General features: G+C 32.0%; 1 protein-coding gene across 1 annotated transcript; it reads right to left on the bottom strand.

Moving 5' to 3' along the window:
- Positions 1–305: 305 nt before the first annotated feature.
- On the bottom strand, positions 306–1,190 carry LOC140448782 (general transcription factor II-I repeat domain-containing protein 2-like). Its single transcript, XM_072541896.1, has one exon. It carries the CDS (start codon positions 1,188–1,190, stop codon positions 306–308), a length of 885 nt encoding a protein of 294 aa, XP_072397997.1.
- Positions 1,191–17,857: the final 16,667 nt, after the last annotated feature.

The raw sequence follows: 17,857 nt of genomic DNA on the forward strand, positions 1-17,857 counted from the left end.
AGCCGTGTGTTTAAGACATTCAAATGATTTGTAATGTCAACTAAAAAAGCCAAATCACACAACCAATCAGGATTTTTAAGTTCCGAGACATCCCTTTGCTTTTCCGCCAGAAATATTCCAATTTCTTCTATTAAATTTAGAAATCGTTCCAGTGTCAATCCACGACTTAGCCACCTTACTTCTGTATAATACGGTAAATCTCCGTATTCGCTTTCGATGTGATCAAGGAATTGTTTAAATTGTCTGTGATTGAGTCTTCGTGATTTTATGAAATTTACAATCGAAACTACCACTTTCATGACATTTTAAAATTCAATTTTTTTATAACAGAGGGCTTCTTGGTGTATAATGCAGTGAAACTGCATACGATCTTTAGCGTTTATGTTTTTTTCTTGCAGATGTTTTTTCAGCAAAGAAACTAGCCTGGAATTGACACCAATCATAGAAGCAGCACCGTCAGTCGCAACTCCCGATAATTCAGTTTTTGAACACTCATCCAAAAGAACATTGAGTATATCAACTCCTTTGGTTTGACCTTTCAATGAACACATTCCTAATAACTTTTCTAAGATTTCAAAATCTTGAGTAACACCTCGTATGAATATGAGAAGTTGAGCTGTGGAACTAATATCAGTGGATTCGTCGAGTGCCAATGAAAAAAATTCAATGATCTTAGTTTTTTCAATTAATTGTTCCGCAATATTACCTGACAAAGATATTATTCGTCTTTGGATAGTCATACGATTCAGTTGAATTTTCTCAAACTTTTTTGATGCTTCTGGACACATTTTCTTAGCGCCAATTTCTATGCATTCTTTTACAAAATCGTCATCATTGAAGGGGCGACTTCGCTTTGCTATCATTCGAGAAATTTCATAACTAACTTCTGTAGCTATTTCTAAATCTTGAATGGGTTTTGTAAACATAGCTTGCTGACCAATAAGCTCCCGTTTTAAAGACAACATGTTTTGCTTTCTTAATTCGTCTGTAAACTTGGTAAAAGAAGGATGCTGCGTTTCATAGTGCCTTTTTACATTATATTCCTTTGCAATCGCAACAGAATTCTTGCAAATTAAACAAACGACTTTGTTATGCGACCATACAAAAAAGTATTTCTCAGTCCAAATTTCTTGAAACTGCCGATTTTCATCTTTAACCTTACGTTTTTTACTAGGCCCTGGCTTCTCCATGTTGCGTTCTAATCCTGGCTAGGATTAACACAGCACCCGAAAACAATTACAGGACCTACTTAAATTACCCATCCTTTTTTAAATTATCAAAAATAATTGATTGAATATTATTCCTAAGAAATTTTAAGATTTTTATACAGATTTTATATCTGAAATAATGACGTAATTATTACAATTAGAGAAATTCTGATAAAAATAGTAATTTCTTTGTTTTATTTTAATATTTGGCCAACATTAAAGCTAAATTTGATTAAATAGGTAGGGAAACACTTATTATTAACAGAGTTTTACTTTCGATTTCACAACACAATTATACACGGCACTTGACGGGTTAACACTGCAATAGTAAATCAACGTGTAACTGTACTCTGTGCATACGACTGTGGAAGCTTCGTATTCCTACTCGAGCAATCGGGAATTCGGGACTACTGCTATCTCGCTTGCTCGCACCGCGCTAGAACATTCTTGATTTCTCTACTATTTTAAACTTTATATAAAGGCAGCAAGCGATGTTACTTGACTTAGCATTTTTGGGCACTAGATTCAAATAGCGCGCGCGAGATTCAAATTACTTTTCGAACATATTTTTTTTGGTTTTATTCTGGAATAGAATTCAATAGTTTTCGAATGTACAAGAGTATTATTTTTTCTGTCGGCGGGTCAGCAGTATTCGGCCGGCGGGCCGCATGCGGCCCACGGGCCGCGGTCTGTGCATCCATGAAATAAAGTATCATTGACATTTAGAAATTATATGACATAATTGTCAAAAAAATAATACTGTGAAAAAAATAGCATTGTTCTTGATCCTCTTTTTATGTTTGCGTAATACTTGTTTTGTTATTTGGACATGAATCTTCTTTATATGATAATAAACTATTTTTAAAAGAATTCAAATTGTTACCACTTCGCAAGAATAAGAGTATAATATTAGTAAGTGAACTAAAGAAGCTTTTAAAAAATTAAAAAAACGTATTCAATAAACTTATGAAGTAGCTGACTTCTTTTTTTTGCCAACATAAATGGCCGAATAAACCTGTTCATTTAGTTTTAGTATTACATCGTTCAAAGGCTCCCTAGGTCTCCTCTATTTATTTTCCCTTCGATTTAGTTTTCTATATCTTTTTAACCAGTATTTTAGTTTTTGGTCGCTGTAGACGACACCACCAACTTAGTGGCCCTTTTTCAACATGGACTGACATCAAATATAAACATCCTATAACATTGTTTCTTACTAGATCTCTGCTAGTCACTGCCTCTACCCTTTGTAAATAACTGACCTTTGTCGCATATATCTTATTTTGTTGTTACTTACTTAGTACCCAGGATTCACACCCATATTATGTAAAACTAAATCGTTATCATATATTTGGTCAATATACTGGTCAATACAATAGTTTTGTTTTTGACAAGTCAAAGGAATATGCAAATTAATAATGATAATTATTACATACATAATTTATAAAACTTTAATTAAATATTATATTTAAATACTACAAACAGATATTTATCAATAACAATTTAAGAAACGACAAACACACTAAAAAATATATATAAACTTGAAATATTGTCATCATAGGCAAATATCCTGACCAAATTAGTACTATTGTGTAAAAGATGTACTTAGGTACACTGTTTTTAAATAGAAACAATGTTTTAAAGAGTATGATTTGATTTTAAGCTTAAACGATAAGTGAAAACTTTTTACTTCATCTGGCAAAAAGGTATATAAACCAACATAAAATCAGTCAAGTTTTTAATACTCTTTGTTAACTTAAAACGTTGTATCCTAATATCATCTCTAGATCTTGTATCGTGGTCATGGAAGTTGGAGAGTTTATGTTAAATTTACCTTTGTTGGCATGAATTTCAATTAGGGTAATAGATATATATTAAACGAGCCATAGGAAACCCAGTGAAAAATAAATTGTTGAATTCCTGCTTGCCTAATTATTTTACACCAAAAGTGAAGAAAAAATATTTGTAGAGGACTAAAATATGTATCGAAAACAAAAGTTAAGGTTGTTCTATGAATTAAACATACTCCAAAATTTTGTAAGAATATAATACATTTTTCAGGCCACTCCTTAAAGTCAGACCACACGCCACACGCTGTGCAAGAATGTGTATGACATGTTGCGTTTGGTCATATTGATGTTTCTGATATTTGACAATATTTGAATTGCCAACATTTTTATTTTGTGATTTATTGTTTAAAAAACAATAAAGTTGATTAAAAATGTATTTAGTTGAGGAGAAAGTAGCAATAACAAAAATGTTTTATTCAGGCAATAGTGCGCGAATCGTCAGTTCTTTTTTTAGCGTAAGATATAGTAATAAACCAATTCCAAGTCATTTAACAATTAAAAGGATTTTACAAAATTTTGAAAATACTGGGACCGTAATAATTTCTAATTGTACATTTACAAACAATATTGCTGAGGTACCAAGAAATTTAGAAAATTAAAATTAAATAAATGTATTAACAGTAGTTGTAGAAAATCCTAAAATAAGTTCTCGGACCATTGTAGACTAGGTTAATATTCATAATTCCACGGTCTTAAAAATTTTGAAAATAAATAATTTCCGTTCATATAAATGTCAATGTCATCAAGAATTAAGAGAAGGAGATATTGAGTGACGAGCGGAATTTTTGTTATGAAATTTTAGAGAGGACTAATGCAGACAGACAATTTAAAAAAAAACATTTTGTTTAGTGATGTTCAACAAATGTTCAAAATTAAAGGATTCGGTCGACAGGAAAGCCTGAGGATAAAATTAAAAGCCATACCCAATATCTTCGAACAATAAATGTCTGGTTAAGAATATTTAAACACAATATTACTGGTCCATTTTTCTATTGGGAAAATTTAAATTTAAAAATGTTTTTAAACTTGCTAAAAGAAGAGATTTTATCCAGACTTGCAGAAATAGCTCCAAATGAAGAAGAAATTTGGTTTTAAATGGTTAATTAAAAATGTGATTTTAATCACAATCACAACCAATAATTGTGGTTTAATTTCATGAAAACATAATATTTAGCTTAACCATGCTACATGAAGGTACACTGAACGACAAAAAAGTGACCATCCTACAAATTGCAAAAAATAAAAATTCGAGCAGTACACGTAGTAGTTCCATTTGGTTCATTTATTGAGACAATTTTGACTTTATGCATGATAATAACAAATATAAATATGAATTAAAAATCGTAACAAATAACTTAAGGGGAAATATGAATTAATACTCTAGAATAGCCAACCTGGAGCCTTATCTAAATATCATCGAACATCTTTGGGACAAATTTCATCGTAAGGTTATAGAAATATTTAATTGGTATCACTTGAAAGATATCATTCATAAACTAAAACAGACAAGTTCCGCAGTACTTTCTCAATACACCAACATATTAACATTATAAAGACTAATCTACGATATAAAAGATCTAAGTGAAATTAAACGCCTCTATAAAAAACGAAGAAAAAAAAAGTGTTGAAATTGCTTACTTGCTGGTCAATTAACTTCCAATATATTATATTAAACGTAACAACGTGACTAAAACATATCGAATGACACTTCAAAAGACATATCAAAGATATAAGGTAAAAGTAGAACTCACAATTAACAAACAAGAAAAGAAATTCACATATTTAGAAGACTTAGAATAAATTTTTAAAATTCTAAAAAACTTTATTTTTTTCGGAATTGAAAAACACTACACAAAGAGTCGAGATATTTGATATTCCAAAAGAAAGATTCAGTGTTTTCACCAGTCTTAAGTTTCTACTTAAGATCTCTATAGGATCAGATTTTTAATCTAGGAAGAAGTACAAATTGAAACTTGTTTTATTTAATATTATTAATGACGAAATAATAAGAAAATGCCTAAAATAAGGTTATAAAAAATCAGAGAAGTATGTTTTAGACACAAGCAACAATAAAGTTATGCACTAGCTCTAATACCACTTTAATAAACCCACCAAATATTTTATCTTAATAATTTCTAATATTCAAACATGACAGAACACAAAACCTTTAAATTTCCATGTATTATTTTCAACTTCATCTTGAGATAAAATATTGTATTTTTTTCGAAAATAAAAAAGACACTACACAAAGAGCCGAGATAACTGATATTCCAAAAGAAAGATTCAATATTGTCACCAGTTTTAGGTTTCTACTGAAACATTTAGGCGTCGAATGTCGCTGTGGACCGAGCGCCGGCGACTGGCTTATCACTAAAGGTTTTTTCTAGAATACCATTTACCAGCTCTCTTTGAGCATCTATAGGGTCAGATTTTTAATCTAGGAAGAAGGACAAATTGAAACTTGTTTTATTTAATATTATTAATGACGAAATAATAAGAAAATGCCTAGAATAAGGTTATACAAAATCAGAGAAGTATGTTTTTAAAACAAGCAACAATAATGTTATGCACTAGTTCTAACATCACTTCAATTAAACCACCAAATACTTTGTCATATTAATTTCTAATATTCAAACATAAAAAAACACAAAAATAGAAAATCACCAGGAGAGGATAGAATACCAAACGAACTCCTAAAGTACGGAAGACCAGACCTGACCAAACAACTATTAAAACTAATCCAAAAAATAATAGAACAAAACAGAATTCCTCAAAAATGGAGATCAAGCATCCTAATACCTCTTTTTAAAAAGAGAGACAAATCGGACCCGAAAAATTACAGAGGAATTAATTTACTAAACATATTACTAAAATTATTAACCAAAGTGATAACAAATAAATTGAATGAAGTTATAACACTAGCAGAAGAACAACAAGGTTTTAGGTCGGGAAGATCACCGACGCTATATTTATAATCAGGCAAGTGCAAGAGAAATCATTAGAATACAACAAACCCGCGTATCTATGTTTCGTGGACCCTTTACACTTGGTGGTGAATAGTACAACAGAACGTTAGAGAGAAGAAATAAGCTAGAAAGGGGTATGACAGATCTAAAAGAAAGGAAGATAAGGATATATACAGGTAGCAAAGCACGCTATAGCTACTACAAAGGGAAGATAATCTGCACAGCCGTATGAAGAGTTTGAGACACTCGAGAAAATTGCTAAAACAAAGAACAAGTCATCAAAGGACTTGACCCTCGTGAGACAGATTAAGAGTACAGATGGAAGAGTGTTAAGAACCGATGTTGAAATAAAGCAAATGCGGTATGATTACTTTAGAAAGTTGCTAAATAAAAAACACCAGAGAAGAGACGGAGGATGCGAGTTCCCAAATGTGAATATAATACCAGGAATAGCAAGACATGAAGTTGTTGATGGCTTAAATAGGATGAAAAATGGTAAGGCAGTGCGACCTGATGAAATACTTGTGGATGTTTGAAAGGCTCTTGGAGAGGAAGGGGTTGATATTTTGTAGCAAATGATAAGTAGGATATATGAAGAAGAAAGGATGCCCAATGCATGAAGAGAGGGTGTGATGTTATCATTGTATAAAGATAAAGGAAATATTTAGGACTGTAAGAACTATAGAGGGATAAGTTAATGAAAAAGAATATCCTTCCATTCACTTTGTTTTCGTACAATGTATGTATCTCGTATGTTTCCAATTTGTCTGTACTATAAGATTGTTTATACTTTGCAGCATAAATCCACACCTTGTCTTTTGATGCTAGCTCGTTACTTTCGCTGTTATTACCCACAACTTTTGCTTCCGAGCCAGTTTGGTTGTCATTTTGACCAAGACTGTGGATATCATTTTCAAACTTTGTTGGGTCTTCGTTAATGCGCTTGAGAACTGCTGATTTTTAATTGTTTTAATTGTTATATTGTCTGAATAAACTGTCACAATTGCTTTTATTGTTCTGATTCAAACGCTAGGATTTTCCACGAGGTGCATACACAGCAACCGCATCGTATTTGTATTCGAATTATTTTTTATGTTATTACTTATATTTGACCTTGTCCCTATACCGAATGATTTTTCTACATCTAAAAAAGCTAGGTATGTCTTTTGTCCTCGCGATAGCCTCTCCAAGAAATCCAGTTTAATATAAAACTTATAGTATAAAACTATACTAAATCTAGTCTAACTAGCTCTTTTATTCTTATTACCAATCTTTAAAAATGTTTCTATTAAAAAACACGTCAATATACTGTCCCCAATGAAGCAATTTATCAAAACCCGTAAGTTATATAAAAATTTGTAAAAATAATCTTGAGCACTATAGTTTTGTAGGCCAGTATATAACAAATCTCAAGCCTTCCTCGTTACGATTTCCCCCATTTACAATACACTCCAAAAACAATTTTCCCATTTCGTAGAAGTAATTTTATTAAAATTTCGATTTCAGCAGCTCCTCGTCAGACTTTTTACACTTTGCCGAGTTGGCTCAGGCCGTTGTCTCGCGCCATTCCCGTTTCCTTCTTCTGGACTTTTTATAGATCCATCCTTTGTCTGACTTAATGAAAAATTAATGAGTTTACCGATTTAATATTGCCTTCTGAATTTTTTTCCAGGAATAATAAGTTTTTTAAACGAAAGACGGGATTATTTTTGAACAATATGTAAAGGGTGAAGATTCGAGCAATAAGGTCTTTTCAGCCGTTTGAGTGATGAATGTAAGAGGACAATGTAATATTGTTTCTATCTCTCTAAGAGGTATTATTCGATTGATGTAGCTGCTAATATTCATTCAATTTTGGAGGAAGCTTTGAGAAAAACTCCCTTAAATATGGTAAATGTTTAAAATATTTTGTATACAGGGTGTTTCAAAAAAAGGTTACCCCTTCTCTAGGGTAGGTAAAAAACTGAAAAATAATTGGAGTTTGCTTAGTAAAAATTTTTTGTACGCCATCCGTTTTCAAGATACAGGGCGTTGAAGAAAAAAAACATTTTTTACGATTTTGCTGAAACTACTGGCAACATTGTAATGAAATTTTATACGAATATGTTTTGGAAGCTGATACATCCCATGAATTTGTTTTTATATCTGATTCTCATGAAGGGCGCTAGTTACACGGATCGTACTAAGTATTAGTCAATATAACTTTTTTAAGAGTATAATTATTAATCAAAATTTCAAGTAAACTTAAACATCATTCAATTTTACACGAAAAAGATACTCTTGGTAAAACTCGATACTGTGTACCGTTTTCGGAATATTTTGATTTAAAAATTATGAAGTAATAATTGATGCTGGTAGTAATGATAAAGTTCTAATAGGTATACCTCTATTTTCTCCAAGTGTGCCATGACATTTATTGATTGTTATGACGATAAATCAACAATAATTAGAGCTTTGAAACTTTGTTTTGTGTAAAATCAAATCAAAATGTACTCAAATGTTGAATACACTGACATGTTATTAAACTTAGGAGAAACTGGGAATGCGAGACCAAATAAAATAAATTCTGGTAGACCAAGAAAAACAAGAACAATTAATAAAGAAAATAATATTTTAAATTTACTTGATCAAGATCCAACAGTTAGAGTAAGGAAAATAGCAAGACAAACAAATACTTCTTCTTTAATTATCATCCTTATCATTACAGACCAAGTCCAAGAGCTCTTGCCAGATGATCTACCGGTTAGTGGATTTTTGTGAAACATTGCAACAAAGGACAGCCCACAATCCAAATTTTTTAAAATTCATTCTTTTTACGGACGAGGCCACCTTTACGCGACAAGGTATGTTTAACTCCAATAATGCACACTACTGGTGTGATGAGAATCCACGAGTCAAAAGGGTATCACATTACCAACACTCATTTAAAGTTAATGTTTGGGCAGCAACTTTAGGTAACAAATTAATAGGTTATAATATTCTACCTGGAAATTTTAATGGTGATATGTATCTTGATTTTTTAAACAATTCCTTATTTGAGATATTAGAAGATTTAAATCTAAACGAGCGAATATCTTTATTTTTTATGCACGATGGAGCTCCACCACACTTTGATAGAAGGTTAATTGGTTGAGTAATCATTTTCCGAATCGATAGATTGGTAGAGGTGCAGAAGCTCCGATTCATTGGCCTCCTCGGTCATGCGATATTAACCCTTTGGACTACCCAGTTTGGTCGTATAATAAGGAAAAAGTCTATGCTACAGAGGTAAATTCACGCCAAGAATTGGAAGAAAGAATTAAACGTTAATGACATCATAGCTGATCCTCTACCGTTTAGAAGGTTAATGGAATCTTTAGAAAAAAGAATAGACTTGTGTATTCGCGAAAACGGAGGGCATTTTGAACACTTACTGTAATTGCATTTTATTTTATGTTCTTAGTCATTCATTTAATTTTCTTCTTATGAGTTTTGTTTAATAACTAACTATTTTACACCAGCATCAATTATTACTTCATAATTTTCAAATCAAAATATTCCGAAAACGGTACACAGTATCGAGTTTTACCAAGAGTACCTTTTTCGTGTAAAATTGAATGATGTTTAAGTCTACTTGAATAATTATACTCTTAAAGAAGTTATATTGACTAATACTTAGTACGATCCGTGTAACTAGCGCCCTCTATGAGAATTAGATATAAAAACAAATTCATGCGATGTATCAGCTTTCAAAACATATTCGTATAAAATTTCATTACAATGTTCCCAGTAGTTTCGGCAAAATCGTAAAGAATGCGTATTTTTTTTTTCTTTTTAACGCCCTGTATCTTGAAAACGGATGGTGTTACAAAAATTTTTTACTAAACAAACCCCAATTATTTTTCAGTTTTTTACCTACCCTAGAGACGGGGTTACCTTTTTTTGAAACACCCTGTAAATAAGGATATAGTTATCACAACAAAAGCAAGGAGTAAGAGAAGGAGTAATTGAAAATATATCAGTAGTACCTGCAAATTAAGATAAAGGAAAGCAAAGAAATCTATAGAAAAGTTCGATGTGAAGCAAAAAGAATTTCATGGCAAACATATTAGCAAGAAAGTATTTTTTTTTATTTAAAGACAAAGTCTCATCCACCTAATGGTTATTAGCGACATATCTCTACAATTTTACAAGAATAGGTATTACAGTACATGGTTACAAAAAAGATTTTCTTACAAAATAGTACTAAAAAAAGTAAGCAATTTTATACAAAAAAGGTAAATCTTATGGAACACATCGATAGCGCTTAAATAATCTAATAAGTTCTTTGAATAACTATTTTGACCTAACACAACTGATAAATTTGAATCTATATTATAAAGAGCTTGTTGATTCAAAGATATGTTTTACTGTTAAGGTTAAATTGCAGCGCTCGCATATTGGTGGATTACATTTTGAAAAAAGATAAGAGTGTGTGAGTCTATAATATGGCCTATAGTTATAGTATGGCCTAATCGTAATCGGTTAATTACACTCTGCTCATGACAATTTTTGTAAAAAGGTTTAGTTCGTAAAATAAAAGTTTAATTTTTTACAATATGTTCTAATTCTTTCATAGTATGGTTTTCTTAGTTTATCATTATAATTAAAAAGTTCGTTATATTTATCTATGAAGGTGTTACTGTAAATAGGTTTTTCTAGATTACCGTATACCGAGGATGAATTTGTTAATGTCAGTTGCATTCGCCCTTCTCTAAATTGTCTAAATGCACTCCCAAAAATTTAATATGAGGATCTACTGTTATTGGTTTTCCGCATAACGAAAGATTTGACGCAGTACTTACATTTGCTGTTTTTGCAAAAACCATGATTCTTGTTTTTGCAGTAGAAAATTCAAAGCCAGTATTCAGAGAACATGTTTCCAGTTTATTGATAAAGCTTTGTAAACATTTTGTCATACTATCTGTATTTTTTCCTTTTGTAAATACCACTAAATCGTTAGCATAAATCCGTGCTTTTAAATGTTTTTCAAAATATCATTAGTTGCTATTAGGAAGAGTGTTGGGCTAAGAACAGACCCTTGTGGCACTCAATTTGTTAAGTAGTGAGTTTTCGAGCACGAATTGAAAACTCTTACCCGAAAAGTCCGATTGGTTAAAAAATTGTTGATGAACGATAAACAGTGTCCCCGGATATTACACTCATACAACGTTTTTAGAATCCTGTGTGTCCTGGCAGTATTAAAGGCATTTTTTTAGTCTAAAAATATCGCGGTAAATTTTCTATTAGTTGCAAACGATCCCATAATATCGCTTTCGAGTTCCAGAATGTTATCAGTCGTTGATCGATTCTGCCTAAATCCATTTTGTTCAGTAATCAGTAATCGATTTTGTTCCAACGTTCACGTTAATCTACTGTTAACGATTTTTTCTATAATTTTGCACATAGAGCAAGTAATTGAGATTGGCCTGTATGATTTCACAATATATCGTGATTTTCTGTATTTTAAAAGAGGTAGGACGTAGGAATCAGTCCATATTAGTCATTCTTGTGTTTTGTTGCTAAGGATATCTCTGTAAGTATTTTTTTTATTTCTTTCATTGTAGTTACCCCTTCCAGTCCCTTCTTTATTCACTTACTTTCGACTCAGCTCTCCAACCAAAACAAGAGTGGCCGTACGCAAACGTTTCGGTTTGTTTGCTTACTCTATCTCCAGCTCAGTAATTGCTTATTCCCTTCTTTCAACCCCCTATAATCAGTGATACCCAATATGGTAGGCAAATTAAATCCTTACAGTATACTTTATAAATATTAAGTTGTTTATTATTTTATAACCTTTTCCACTAACATTAAGAAAAAAAAATAAAATTTTGCATAATAAATATTTATTTTAAATTGTTTAAACAAATTACCCGCTTAAATAAACAATTTACAATTTAACTAAACACATTTTGATAATCTATGCTACCAGGTACCCCAAATTAAAAAATATATAAATTTTCGTTGAATAAAACCGGAGACATTACAACTTTCATAAATTTAAATTGAACAATTTACCGGTTTATGATAATATTGAATAACAATCCAGTCAAAATTAAAAAAAAAACGGGTTTCTGGATGACAATAACAATATCTACGATGTAGATGATGAACGTAATGTTATATAAATCAGCCAATCGCGTCCACTGCTGGACATTGGCCTCCCTCAGCTTTTTCCAGTGTTCTCTACACTGGGTCGCTTGTAGCCAGTTTCCCGTTACACATTTTATATCATCGGTCCATCTAGTCGGTGGTCGTCCTCGGCTTCTTTTATAGTTTCTGGGCCTCTATTCCATAATACGTCTAATACTTCCACCGTCTATCTTGTGTTCTGGCTAAGTGCCCTGCCCAGTTCCACTTAAGCCTCGTGATTCTTTCGACGACGTCTTGAACTCCTGATATTTGCCTGATTTGTTGGTTTGTTATGTGGTCTTGAAGGCTCACGTTCAGCATTGCACGTTCCATGTCCCGTTGTGTAACTCTGAGTTTATTCGCAGATTTTTGCGTGAGTGCCAAAGTCTCTGCTTCATAAGTTTGTACAGACAAAACACATTGGTTATAAACCTTTCGCTTGAGACACATGGGAATTAAACTTTTTAGAATATGGCTTAATTTGCCAAGTGCTGCCCATGTCAGGCCTATTCGCCTCTGTATTTCATGTGTTTGATTGTCTCTGCTTATTTTGATCTCGTGTCCCAGATATTTGTAAGCGTTTGTTTGTTGTATGGTATTATTGTCTATTGTCACTCATTACGAGATTTGTCATAAGTTTAGTTTTCTTAAAGTTTATCTTTAATTCTGCTCTTTCAGACAGACTTTTAAGCGAATGTAACATAGAACCTGTGTCCAGTACGTTATCTGCGATTAATACAATATCATCCACAAACCTTAGATGATTTAATCATCAAATGATTGAAGATTAAATCATCAAATCGATGGCGTCACGACAAAAAGGCATAAGCGCCAAAATTTATAAATTTATGTTTTGGTATCAAAATAAAATACATTTTACGTCCTATCGACTATTAAAATGACGCAGCTGTAAAACATTCCAACTCGACTAAAACAAGCTTTGAATTTTCTAACCGCCAAACGAGTTTCTTAAAAGATGAGACACCGAAATCAGTAAGCGACAAGATCCGTAGTGGAAGGTGGTGCTTACGTCTTGGGTCTGAAAAGGTGGTTATATCAATAAGGTAAACAATAATTTGAAATATTATTAATATTTAATGTTTTGTTAAGCATTTAGTTAGATTATTTATCTTGAGAAATCATAATATACCATAAGAATGTACAATTTTACCGACTGTCGGTTAGGCCTTTTCAGAAAAAAATTTTTCGTTTATCTAACCGCCATCTGGCCATTTAAAATACACTATGACTTAGATTTGCCATAGAAAAGTTACTACTTAACCGACTTAAATAAGGTTTGAACCTAAATAAAATATATATTGACTTTGTTGTATAGTTTTCTTTTTTTTTTAATTTTAAAATTATATTTTGGTAGTAATATTATTTTAAAAAACTAACATTTGAATGGCGCTTACTTCTTTTTTTTAATGGTTTTTAGAATGGTTTTTCGGGGGCACAAAATAATGAATCTTGCATTGCAATCCATTTGGGAAGATCAGAAAAGCAATGTGCAGGAATACAGCGAAAATAATAAAAACCATGGTTCATTTTCCACTGAAAATGAGGTCCTCAATGAAGCGCTAAAGCATGATATTCTTTTAGAGCCTGTACTAAAAGACCATGAACAAGAACTCCAAATGCCTATTTCTGTTCTAGATGATGATGCTATTGTGGATTTCAGTTTTCCCCAAGTCTAAATTTGAATATTGACAGCCGTTTATTTTCGAATATTGATGAAACTGCCGAAGAAGAGACTGATTTATTAACCTGTGATAAAAAGCTTGTATCTTACTCAGATAGTGATGATACTGATGATAGTAGTAATAATGACGCAATAGTATTTAGTTCATTAGTTGATGATAAGATAGGTTGTAATGATTTTATACAACAAAATGATTCTTTAAACTCCGAATCAGATTCATTATCCTTGACAGTATTTTTTAAAAATGAGACTGAAATTGACAGCATTAGTTCTAGCTCACTACGTTCTAGCTCATCAACTGGTTCAATTTTCTGTTATATCGGTTCTTCGTTTCTATTAGTTTGTTTTGTTATTGATAAATGTTATTTTCTGTTATCAAATTTTGATTTGCATTTTATTTCTATTAGTTTTATAATACAACTTACTTAGTTATCAATGTAGAAAAATGGTACGTTTTAATAGTTTTTGTTGTTTTTTACTTAATATAACGTGATAAATATATTAACTTTTATTTTTGTATTTTTTTACAACAATATAACTCTAAGAAACTCATAAATATATTATTGTGTATTGTTTAATTTGTATTATTTTTACTTAATTGTTATGCTTTAAAATGAAAAGATTTATTCTCCATTTTTGTTAGAATTCCGTAAAATTAAAAGGCGTACAAGTTCCTAAGCGACATTTTTTGATCAAAATACTTTTTTCGAAATATGGTAACCGCCTTTCAAAAAGGCTTAAACACCACAGAACCTAACATTAAAGGCGTAAGCACCAAAATGTTAAATATCTCATGTTTATAATAATTGTTTTTTAAATAACATATGGTAAGTCAGAATGCCTCAGTTCGATAATAATAAAATGCCAAAAAAATGTAAAAAAGCAATATTAAGTGATATTAAACGTTTTTTGTGTCTCCTGAAAAAAACTGTCAATGGCGCTTATGCCTTTCTGTCGTGACACCTTCGAAATGTTATATACCACTGAAAAAAAAAACTGTTTCGAGTGATTTTAAGTCCATTAGGAACTATGATTTGTTAACGTAAACAATGTCATGATACCGTATATAATTATATAATAAAAGTTACATTTTCTCTAATATCAACTTTTATTGAATTTCTAGCATTACTGTAATGAGAAAATGAAATAAAGAATAATAGTCCCTAGAATTGCTACGCTCTTAAACCATCTTTAATTACAGCAATAAAACCGAGAAATAAATTGTATCTTTTCGAGGATTATAAATTGCGAAGCTGTCAAACAAGACAATGGGAATCGCTCGCCGAATCGGGTGTTTTGCAACTTTCAAATCTCAATTTAAATTATCGAGAGAGACGCTTCTTCCAGTTGCGACAAATACTTCATTAGGCTAATCGAAAACGGCGAAAACAAATCCTCTAAATCGCCAAAGAATCATTATTTCCGAGACTCACAATTTCCTGGATCTCCTTTCCAGGGTCAGAAATCGACTTTGGGTAGACAGGGTGGCCGTTTTAGATTTACGACTCCTTTTATCTGGTTATTGTAGCTAAAGACTTTTATTGAAGTTTCGGAATATTATAACGCCGTCGCAGAAGTCTCAAATAATTTAAAAAATTATTACTATTGTGCATTTTCTTCTTTTTCGTCTCTTCTAATTCTTAAGTTTAAACATTTTAAAAATATATTACCTACTTTAATTTTGTAACGTTTAAACCTCACATGGTGTGTGTTGTTACTTCAAATAATTATTTTATTAAAATTTCTCTTAATTTTACTCACTTGATAACTTTCTGTTAGGCTTTACTATTTCTTTTTTTCTAAAAATAGTTGGCGCCTTACTTTTTTACTATCAACTTAATATTCCCTTTAATCATTATTTTTCAATTCAAATTTTCATTTATTTCAATTCAATTCTCATTTGTCTCCGTATACTAACTTGAATTTATATTTCGGTCATTTGATAGTTTTTCCTTTTGGAAACATTGGTAGCAAACTTTGCTACCTTGTATCTCCATCCCTTACTTCACCATAGTGGAAAATGGTGCCTAATATCCCCAAATGACACCGTGTGGTATTTACCACAGCTGTAACAAACTGATGCAACTGATGAGGCAAGCCTACAATCTTAGCTGCAACCACAATGGACCAACATCACCATTGAAGATTTTATACATCTGAAACGTATAAATACCTTCATGTGGGAATACATTTAGCCACTCCCCCAGAAGTAGCACATGTGAAGACTACACTTAGCTCTTCTCCAGAAGAGACAGTTTTAGCTATAAGTATATTTTACATTTTTATTTTTTTGGGCAAGATTTGTTTCTTTTATATAACAATATTTCATCATCAACATCATCATTTTGGTTTACAACCCTACGTGGGTCCTAGCCTCCTGGATCGATAGCCTTTTTCCGCCAAGCTCCCATATTTCTCATGTCTTCATCTATGTTTTCAAGGAACCTTCTTGTAGGTCTTCCTTTGCTTCTCTGACCAATGGGTCTATCAAGGAGAGTTTTTTCAGCTGGATCATTTTGTTTTATCCGCATAAGATTCCTTATCCACCTCAGATGTCCTATCTTAATATGTTTTACGATATCAGATTCCTGGTATAGTTTATAAATTTCAAAGATGTATCGTTTTTTCCACACTCCATTATCATTCACTACTCCATAGATTTACCTTAGTACTTCCCTTTTAAAACATCCTAACATGTTTTCATTTTTTTTGTAAATCCAGATTTCTGAACCATATGTTAGGACTGGGCATATTATTGTTTTGTAAAGTTTAATTTTTGTATTTCTCGATATGTAATTGTGGATTTAAGGAGGAGATTGTGTCCAAAATAGTATTTGTTGGCCGTGCAAATTCTGCGGTTTATTTCTGCGGGAGTATTATTTTTAGTGTTCGTAGTATTCCCAGTTATACAACTTCGTTCACTGCTTCGATGACGTCGTTTTCTATAACAAGAGGTCGTAGTATTTCAGAGCATGTTTTAGTCTGGTAAAATCATCGAGCAAAAAGACAAAAGAGGGAATGTAAAGGTAGTGGGGGCAAAAATATTGTTAGACAGGAAGTGCCATCTTGAGAGGCCAAATTAAACAAGGAAAGAGAGTCTTTCCTTGTTTAAGAAATCAAATTTAGTTGGGTTATGTTATTATTTGTCCCAACTGTCACATGAAATCTTATTTATATTGAAGTTTTTTAACAATTGTTTCACATTTTAGACTGTTATCGTTAATATTTAATTAAAATTTTCTCGTCTAAGACATATTGTGAAAACTATTTTATAGCTAGACTGTTAATAAGTATCGGAAAATTTAAATTTGGCGCATTCGCATTTCCGGATATGTCCGCCATCAGAGGCCATTTTTTTGGTCGCCTTTTCATAACGATTAGATTCCCTCTTTTGTCTTTTTGCTCGATGGGTAAAATGCACAATGTTATTCAAGAAATGAACAGGTTGAATATCGATGTACTGGGTATCAGTGAAGCTAGGTGGCCCAACTCAGGTTGTTTTTCAACAGACGAAGCCACAATATATTATTCCGGTAGCGAGAATAACCAACACAGACACGGCGTGGCAGTCATAGTTAATAAAAAATCCAATAGAGCGTTGGAATGCTATTTCCCTATCTAGTGACATCTCATGCCAAACTGAATTTGATACAAGTTTATCCTCCTACGGCGAATGCCGACGAAGAAAAAGTAGAATTATTTTACCGAGATATCGAAGAGGCACTTAGATTAACAAAAACAAGAGAAATCACGAGAGTCCTAGGTGATCTCAATGCAAAGATTGGAAAGGGACAAAGCAGAAAGTGTATAGGAAACTATGGTCTGGGAAATCTTAACGAGAGAGGAGACCGTTTGTTACAATCCTGTAAAGAGCAGAACTTTATTATTACAAACACATTTTTCATATTACCAAACAGACGACTGTATACATGGCGATCGCCCGCAGATAAATCGGAGAAAGTAGTCAGGAACCAGATAGACTAC

This window comes from Diabrotica undecimpunctata, chromosome 8 (assembly GCF_040954645.1).
Source record: "Diabrotica undecimpunctata isolate CICGRU chromosome 8, icDiaUnde3, whole genome shotgun sequence".
Taxonomy (NCBI): Eukaryota; Metazoa; Arthropoda; class Insecta; order Coleoptera; family Chrysomelidae; genus Diabrotica; species Diabrotica undecimpunctata.

What these genes read in the sequence shown, in the direction of transcription:
- LOC140448782 (XM_072541896.1), bottom strand. Translation starts at nt 1,190, where the DNA reads ATGGAGAAGCCAGGGCCTAGTAAAAAACGTAAGGTTAAAGATGAAAAT.